The sequence below is a fragment of the Oncorhynchus clarkii genome, chromosome 27 (genome assembly GCF_045791955.1).
Source record: "Oncorhynchus clarkii lewisi isolate Uvic-CL-2024 chromosome 27, UVic_Ocla_1.0, whole genome shotgun sequence".
NCBI classification, from domain to species: Eukaryota; Metazoa; Chordata; class Actinopteri; order Salmoniformes; family Salmonidae; genus Oncorhynchus; species Oncorhynchus clarkii.
This window is the reverse complement of record NC_092173.1, coordinates 32,881,561-32,892,950: the sequence shown is the minus strand read 5'-3', so window position 1 is coordinate 32,892,950 and position 11,390 is coordinate 32,881,561. Positions and strand designations below refer to the sequence as shown.

Below are 11,390 nucleotides of genomic sequence, written 5' to 3'. Positions count from 1 at the left end.
ACACACAGACTGGAAACAAACACAGACTGGAAACACACACCGACTGGGACCAAACACAGACTGGAAACACACAGACTGGAAACAGAGTGGAAACACACAGACTGGAAACAAACACAGACTGGAAACACACAGACTGGAAACACACAGACTGGAAACACACACAGACTGGAAACGGACACAGACTGGAAACGGACACAGACTGGAAACACACACAGACTGGAAACACACACAGACTGGAAACAAACACAGATTGGAAACACACACCGACTGGAAATGGACACAGACTGGAAACAAACACAGACTGGAAACACACACAGACTGGAAACGGACACAGACTGGAAACACACACCGACTGGAAACGGACACAGACTGGAAACACACAGACTGGAAACACACAGACTGGAAACACACAGACTGGAAACACACACAGACTGGAAACGGACACAGACTGGAAACGGAAACAGACTGGAAACACACACCCTGGAAACACACACAGACTGGAAACACACACAGACTGGAAACGGACACAGACTGGAAACAAACACAGACTGGAAACACACACCGACTGGAAACACACACAGACTGGAAACGGACACAGACTGGAAACGGACGCAGACTGGAAACGGACACAGACTGGAAACGGACACAGACTGGAAACACACACCGACTGGAAACGGACACAGACTGGAAACACACAGACTGGAAACAGAGTGGAAACTGACTGGAAAAAAACACAGACTGGAAACACACAGACTGGAAACACACAGACTGGAAACAAACACAGACTGGAAACACACACCGACTGGGACCAAACACAGACTGGAAACACACAGACTGGAAACAGAGTGGAAACACACAGACTGGAAACAAACACAGACTGGAAACACACAGACTGGAAACACACAGACTGGAAACGGACACAGACTGGAAACGGACACAGACTGGAAACGGACACAGACTGGAAACACATACAGACTGGAAACACACACAGACTGGAAACAAACACAGACTGGAAACACACACCGACTGGAAATGGACACAGACTGGAAACAAACACAGACTGGAAACGGACACAGACTGGAAACGGACACAGACTGGAAACACACACCGACTGGAAACGGACACAGACTGGAAACACACAGACTGGAAACACACAGACTGGAAACACACACAGACTGGAAACGGACACAGACTGGAAACGGACACAGACTGGAAACACACACAGACTGGAAACACACAGACTGGAAACAAACACAGACTGGAAACACACACAGACTGGAAACGGACACAGACTGGAAACACACAGACTGGAAACACACACAGACTGGAAACACACACAGACTGGAAACGGACACAGACTGGAAACACACACAGACTGGAAACACACACCGACTGGAAACACACACAGACTGGAAACGGACACAGACTGGAAACACACGCAGACTGGAAACGGACACAGACTGGAAACGGACACAGATTGGAAACACACACCGACTGGAAACGGACACAGACTGGAAACACACAGACTGGAAACAGAGTGGAAACTGACTGGAAACAAACACAGACTGGAAACACACAGACTGGAAACACACAGACTGGAAACAAACACAGACTGGAAACACACACCGACTGGGACCAAACACAGACTGGAAACACACAGACTGGAAACAGAGTGGAAACACACAGACTGGAAACAAACACAGACTGGAAACACACAGACTGGAAACACACAGACTGGAAACACACACAGACTGGAAACGGACACAGACTGGAAACGGACACAGACTGGAAACGGACACAGACTGGAAACACACACAGACTGGAAACACACACAGACTGGAAACAAACACAGATTGGAAACACACACCGACTGGAAATGGACACAGACTGGAAACAAACACAGACTGGAAACACACACAGACTGGAAACGGACACAGACTGGAAACACACACCGACTGGAAACGGACACAGACTGGAAACACACAGACTGGAAACACACAGACTGGAAACACACACAGACTGGAAACGGACACAGACTGGAAACGGAAACAGACTGGAAACACACAGACTGGAAACACACACAGACTGGAAACACACACAGACTGGAAACGGACACAGACTGGAAACAAACACAGACTGGAAACACACACCGACTGGAAACACACACAGACTGGAAACGGACACAGACTGGAAACGGACGCAGACTGGAAACGGACACAGACTGGAAACGGACACAGACTGGAAACACACACGGACTGGAAACGGACACAGACTGGAAACACACAGACTGGAAACTGAGTGGAAACTGACTGGAAACAAACACAGACTGGAAACACACAGACTGGAAACACACAGACTGGAAACAAACACAGACTGGAAACACACACCGACTGGGACCAAACACAGACTGGAAACACACAGACTGGAAACAGAGTGGAAACACACAGACTGGAAACAAACACAGACTGGAAACAAACAGACCGGAAACACACAGACTGGAAACCCACACAGACTGGAAACGGACACAGACTGGAAACGGACACAGACTGGAAACACACACAGACTGGAAACACACACAGACTGGAAACAAACACAGACTGGAAACACACACCGACTGGAAATGGACACAGACTGGAAACAAACACAGACTGGAAACGGACACAGACTGGAAACGGACACAGACTGGAAACACACACCGACTGGAAACGGACACAGACTGGAAACACACAGACTGGAAACACACAGACTGGAAACACACACAGACTGGAAACGGACACAGACTGGAAACGGACACAGACTGGAAACACACAGACTGGAAAAACACACAGACTGGAAACACACACAGACTGGAAACGGACACAGACTGGAAACACACAGCGACTGGAAACAGAGTGGAAACTGACTGGAAACACACACAGACTGGAAACACACACAGACTGGAAACGGACACAGACTGGAAACACACACAGACTGGAAACGGACACAGACTGGAAACACACACCGACTGGAAACAGAGTGGAAACTGACTGGAAACACACACAGACTGGAAACACACACAGACTGGAAACGGACACAGACTGGAAACACACACAGACTGGAAACGGACACAGACTGGAAACGGACACAGACTGGAAACACACACAGACTGGAAACACACAGACTGGAAACAAACACAGACTGGAAACACACACCGACTGGAAATGGACACAGACTGGAAACAAACACAGACTGGAAACGGACACAGACTGGAAACGGACACAGACTGGAAACGCACACCGACTGGAAACGGACACAGACTGGAAACACACACCGACTGGAAACACACAGACTGGAAACACACACAGACTGGAAACGGACACAGACTGGAAACGGACACAGACTGGAAACACACACAGACTGGAAACACACAGACTGGAAACAAACACAGACTGGAAACACACACAGACTGGAAACGGACACAGACTGGAAACACACAGACTGGAAACACACACAGACTGGAAACACACACAGACTGGAAACGGACACAGACTGGAAACACACACAGACTGGAAACACACACCGACTGGAAACACACACCGACTGGAAACGGACACAGACTGGAAACACACAGACTGGAAACAGAGTGGAAACTGACTGGAAACAAACACAGACTGGAAACACACAGACTGGAAACACACAGACTGGAAACAAACACAGACTGGAAACACACACCGACTGGGACCAAACACAGACTGGAAACACACAGACTGGAAACAGAGTGGAAACACACAGACTGGAAACAAACACAGACTGGAAACACACAGACTGGAAACACACAGACTGGAAACACACACCGACTGGAAATGGACACAGACTGGAAACAAACACAGACTGGAAACACACAGACTGGAAACACACAGACTGGAAACAAACACAGACTGGAAACACACACCGACTGGGACCAAACACAGACTGGAAACACACAGACTGGAAACAGAGTGGAAACACACAGACTGGAAACAAACACAGACTGGAAACACACAGACTGGAAACACACAGACTGGAAACACACACCGACTGGAAATGGACACAGACTGGAAACAAACACAGACTGGAAACACACACAGACTGGAAACGGACACAGACTGGAAACACACACCGACTGGAAACGGACACAGACTGGAAACACACAGACTGGAAACACACAGACTGGAAACACACACAGACTGGAAACGGACACAGACTGGAAACGGAAACAGACTGGAAACACACAGACTGGAAACGGACACAGACTGGAAACAAACACAGACTGGAAACACACACCGACTGGAAACACACACAGACTGGAAACGGACACAGACTGGAAACGGACGCAGACTGGAAACGGACACAGACTGGAAACGGACACAGACTGGAAACACACACCGACTGGAAACGGACACAGACTGGAAACACACAGACTGGAAACAGAGTGGAAACTGACTGGAAACAAACACAGACTGGAAACACACAGACTGGAAACACACAGACTGGAATCAAACACAGACTGGAAACACACACCGACTGGGACCAAACACAGACTGGAAACACACAGACTGGAAACAGAGTGGAAACACACAGACTGGAAACAAACACAGACTGGAAACACACAGACTGGAAACACACAGACTGGAAACACACAGACTGGAAACGGACACAGACTGGAAACGGACACAGACTGGAAACGGACACAGACAGGAAACACACACAGAATGGAAACACACACAGACTGGAAACAAACACAGACTGGAAACACACACCGACTGGAAATGGACACAGACTGGAAACAAACACAGACTGGAAACGGACACAGACTGGAAACGGACACAGACTGGAAACACACACCGACTGGAAACGGACACAGACTGGAAACACACAGACTGGAAACACACAGACTGGAAACACACACAGACTGGAAACGGACACAGACTGGAAACGGACACAGACTGGAAACACACAGACTGGAAAAACACACAGACTGGAAACACACACAGACTGGAAACGGACACAGACTGGAAACACACAGCGACTGGAAACAGAGTGGAAACTGACTGGAAACACACACAGACTGGAAACACACACAGACTGGAAACGGACACAGACTGGAAACACACACAGACTGGAAACGGACACAGACTGGAAACACACACCGACTGGAAACAGAGTAGAAACTGACTGGAAACACACACAGACTGGAAACACACACAGACTGGAAACGGACACAGACTGGAAACACACACAGACAGGAAACACACACCGACTGGAAACACACACAGACTGGAAACGGACACAGACTGGAAACACACGTAAACTGGAAACGGACACAGACTGGAAACGGACACAGACTGGAAACACACACCGACTGGAAACAGACACAGACTGGAAACACACAGACTGGAAACAGAGTGGAAACTGACTGGAAACAAACACAGACTGGAAACACACAGACTGGAAACACACAGACTGGAAACAAACACAGACTGGAAACACACACCGACTGGGACCAAACACAGACTGGAAACACACAGACTGGAAACAGAGTGGAAACACACAGACTGGAAACAAACACAGACTGGAAACACACAGACTGGAAACACACAGACTGGAAACACACACAGACTGGAAACGGACACAGACTGGAAACGGACACAGACTGGAAACGGACACAGACTGGAAACACACACAGACTGGAAACACACACAGACTGGAAACAAACACAGATTGGAAACACACACCGACTGGAAATGGACACAGACTGGAAACAAACACAGACTGGAAACACACACAGACTGGAAACGGACACAGACTGGAAACACACACCGACTGGAAACGGAGACAGACTGGAAACACACAGACTGGAAACACACAGACTGGAAACACACACAGACTGGAAACGGACACAGACTGGAAACGGAAACAGACTGGAAACACACAGACTGGAAACACACACAGACTGGAAACACACACAGACTGGAAACGGACACAGACTGGAAACAAACACAGACTGGAAACACACACCGACTGGAAACACACACAGACTGGAAACGGACACAGACTGGATACGGACGCAGACTGGAAACGGACACAGACTGGAAACGGACACAGACTGGAAACACACGTAAACTGGAAACGGACACAGACTGGAAACGGACACAGACTGGAAACACACACCGACTGGAAACGGACACAGACTGGAAACACACAGACTGGAAACAGAGTGGAAACTGACTGGAAACAAACACAGACTGGAAACACACAGACTGGAAACACACAGACTGGAAACAAACACAGACTGGAAACACACACCGACTGGGACCAAACACAGACTGGAAACACACAGACTGGAAACAGAGTGGAAACACACAGACTGGAAACAAACACAGACTGGAAACACACAGACTGGAAACACACAGACTGGAAACACACACCGACTGGAAATGGACACAGACTGGAAACAAACACAGACTGGAAACACACACAGACTGGAAACGGACACAGACTGGAAACACACACCGACTGGAAACGGACACAGACTGGAAACACACAGACTGGAAACACACAGACTGGAAACACACACAGACTGGAAACGGACACAGACTGGAAACGGAAACAGACTGGAAACACACAGACTGGAAACACACACAGACTGGAAACACACACAGACTGGAAACGGACACAGACTGGAAACGGACGCAGACTGGAAACGGACACAGACTGGAAACGGACACAGACTGGAAACACACACCGACTGGAAACGGACACAGACTGGAAACACACAGACTGGAAACAGAGTGGAAACTGACTGGAAACAAACACAGACTGGAAACACACAGACTGGAAACACACAGACTGGAAACAAACACAGACTGGAAACACACACCGACTGGGACCAAACACAGACTGGAAACACACAGACTGGAAACAGAGTGGAAACACACAGACTGGAAACAAACACAGACTGGAAACACACAGACTGGAAACACACAGACTGGAAACACACAGACTGGAAACGGACACAGACTGGAAACGGACACAGACTGGAAACGGACACAGACAGGAAACACACACAGAATGGAAACACACACAGACTGGAAACAAACACAGACTGGAAACACACACCGACTGGAAATGGACACAGACTGGAAACAAACACAGACTGGAAACGGACACAGACTGGAAACGGACACAGACTGGAAACACACACCGACTGGAAACGGACACAGACTGGAAACACACAGACTGGAAACACACAGACTGGAAACACACACAGACTGGAAACGGACACAGACTGGAAACGGACACAGACTGGAAACACACAGACTGGAAAAACACACAGACTGGAAACACACACAGACTGGAAACGGACACAGACTGGAAACACACAGCGACTGGAAACAGAGTGGAAACTGACTGGAAACACACACAGACTGGAAACACACACAGACTGGAAACGGACACAGACTGGAAACACACACAGACTGGAAACGGACACAGACTGGAAACACACACCGACTGGAAACAGAGTAGAAACTGACTGGAAACACACACAGACTGGAAACACACACAGACTGGAAATGGACACAGACTGGAAACACACACAGACTGGAAACACACACCGACTGGAAACACACACAGACTGGAAACGGACACAGACTGGAAACACACGTAAACTGGAAACGGACACAGACTGGAAACGGACACAGACTGGAAACACACACCGACTGGAAACAGACACAGACTGGAAACACACAGACTGGAAACAGAGTGGAAAGACTGGAAACAAACACAGACTGGAAACACACAGACTGGAAACACACAGACTGGAAACAAACACAGACTGGAAACTGGGACCAAACACAGACTGGAAACACACAGACTGGAAACAGAGTGGAAACACACAGAGAAACAAACACAGACTGGAAACACACAGACTGGAAACACACACAGACTGGAAACGGACACAGACTGGAAACGGACACAGACTGGAAACGGACACAGACTGGAAACACACACAGACTGGAAACACACACAGACTGGAAACAAACACAGACTGGAAACACACACAGACTGGAAACGGACACAGACTGGAAAAACGGACACAGACTGGAAACACACACAGACTGGAAACGGACACAGACTGGAAACACACAGACTGGAAACAGAGTGGAAACAGACTGGACAAACAAACACAGACTGGAAACACACAGACTGGAAAAACACACAGACTGGAAACAACACACAGACTGGAAACACAAACACACACCGACTGGGACCAAACACAGACTGGAAACACACAGACTGGAAACAGAGTGGAAACACACAGACTGGAAACAAACACAGACTGGAAACACACAGACTGGAAACACACAGACTGGAAACACACAGACTGGAAACGGACACAGACTGGAAACGGACACAGACTGGAAACGGACACAGACAGGAAACACACACAGAATGGAAACACACACAGACTGGAAACAAACACAGACTGGAAACACACACCGACTGGAAATGGACACAGACTGGAAACAAACACAGACTGGAAACGGACACAGACTGGAAACGGACACAGACTGGAAACACACACCGACTGGAAACGGACACAGACTGGAAACACACAGACTGGAAACACACAGACTGGAAACACACACAGACTGGAAACGGACACAGACTGGAAACGGACACAGACTGGAAACACACAGACTGGAAAAACACACAGACTGGAAACACACACAGACTGGAAACGGACACAGACTGGAAACACACAGCGACTGGAAACAGAGTGGAAACTGACTGGAAACACACACAGACTGGAAACACACACAGACTGGAAACGGACACAGACTGGAAACACACACAGACTGGAAACGGACACAGACTGGAAACACACACCGACTGGAAACAGAGTAGAAACTGACTGGAAACACACACAGACTGGAAACACACACAGACTGGAAATGGACACAGACTGGAAACACACACAGACTGGAAACACACACCGACTGGAAACACACACAGACTGGAAACGGACACAGACTGGAAACACACGTAAACTGGAAACGGACACAGACTGGAAACGGACACAGACTGGAAACACACACCGACTGGAAACAGACACAGACTGGAAACACACAGACTGGAAACAGAGTGGAAACTGACTGGAAACAAACACAGACTGGAAACACACAGACTGGAAACACACAGACTGGAAACAAACACAGACTGGAAACACACACCGACTGGGACCAAACACAGACTGGAAACACACAGACTGGAAACAGAGTGGAAACACACAGACTGGAAACAAACACAGACTGGAAACACACAGACTGGAAACACACACAGACTGGAAACGGACACAGACTGGAAACGGACACACTGGAAACACACAGACTGGAAACTGGAAACACACACAGACTGGAAACAAACACAGATTGGAAACACACACCGACTGGAAATGGACACAGACTGGAAACAAACACAGACTGGAGACTGGAAACGGACACAGACTGGAAACACACACCGACTGGAAACGGACACAGACTGGAAACACACAGACTGGAAACACACAGACTGGAAACGGACACAGACTGGAAACGGAAACAGACTGGAAACGGAAACAGACTGGAAACACACAGACTGGAAACACACACAGACTGGAAACACACACAGACTGGAAACGGACACAGACTGGAAACAAACACAGACTGGAAACACACACCGACTGGAAACACACACAGACTGGAAACGGACACAGACTGGAAACGGACGCAGACTGGAAACGGACACAGACTGGAAACGGACACAGACTGGAAACACACACCGACTGGAAACGGACACAGACTGGAAACACACAGACTGGAAACAGAGTGGAAACTGACTGGAAACAAACACAGACTGGAAACACACAGACTGGAAACACACAGACTGGAAACAAACACAGACTGGAAACACACACCGACTGGGACCAAACACAGACTGGAAACACACAGACTGGAAACAGAGTGGAAACACACAGACTGGAAACAAACACAGACTGGAAACACACAGACTGGAAACACACAGACTGGAAACACACAGACTGGAAACGGACACAGACTGGAAACGGACACAGACTGGAAACGGACACAGACTGGAAACACACACAGACTGGAAACAAACACAGACTGGAAACACACACCGACTGGAAATGGACACAGACTGGAAACAAACACAGACTGGAAACGGACACAGACTGGAAACGGACACAGACTGGAAACACACACCGACTGGAAACGGACACAGACTGGAAACACACAGACTGGAAACACACAGACTGGAAACACACACAGACTGGAAACGGACACAGACTGGAAACGGACACAGACTGGAAACACACAGACTGGAAAAACACACAGACTGGAAACACACACAGACTGGAAACGGACACAGACTGGAAACACACAGCGACTGGAAATAGAGTGGAAACTGACTGGAAACACACACAGACTGGAAACACACACAGACTGGAAACGGACACAGACTGGAAACACACACAGACTGGAAACGGACACAGACTGGAAACACACACCGACTGGAAACAGAGTAGAAACTGACTGGAAACACACACAGACTGGAAACACACACAGACTGGAAACGGACACAGACTGGAAACACACACAGACTGGAAACAGAGTGGAAACTGACTGGAAACACACAGACTGGAAACTGACTGGAAACACACACAGACTGGAAACTGACTGGAAACACACACAGACTGGAAACTGATGCCTGGGATGTTTTACATTTTCCCTCCACTGAAGGCATTTTAATTTCTCTTCAAGATAATGACATGGAAATGAATCAAAATAATACTTTTAAAGCATTATATTATTAGTCCCACTACAATGTATTGCTTTTGAGGAAAATAAGGATGGGAAACAACAACAAAAGTGATTCACTAAACATCCACGCAGTAAAACACCAGCCATATGGCTGTGGATATTGATTACCCCCCCGTTCCCCACTCTCTCACCGGAGGTGCTGCAGCTGCCATGGTCAGAGCTGTTGTGGGAGCCCACGGTGTGGGCCTCGTGGGCCTGGTTATAGGGGATGGTGGTAGCCATGGGACTGTCCCCTCCTCTGTAGTGGTCTGTTAAGGGAGAGGAGGAGGATGGTAAGCATGAGGAAGGTGGGCAGCATACACTATATTACCGCATTAGAAAAGTATAGATAGCCTATGGAAATGAAGTACAGAGGGGACCTTATGATATCAAAAGATCCATAGAGACTGTTTGAGTTTAACTGACTAATGATCACAGTTAGGCTAACATAAGAGCTAACAATCTAGCAACACATCTAAATAATGATCTGAACCAGCGATGTGTTAAAAT

General features: G+C 48.0%; 1 protein-coding gene across 1 annotated transcript in view; it reads right to left on the bottom strand.

Moving 5' to 3' along the window:
• LOC139385488 (roundabout homolog 1-like) overlaps nt 1–11,390 on the bottom strand; it is a 400,054-nt gene that overhangs the window by 34,482 nt on the left and 354,182 nt on the right. The window contains exon 24 of the mRNA XM_071130588.1: nt 11,033–11,149. Coding sequence (XP_070986689.1) covers nt 11,033–11,149 — 117 coding nt within the window. The remainder of the gene's footprint in view (nt 1–11,032; nt 11,150–11,390) is intronic.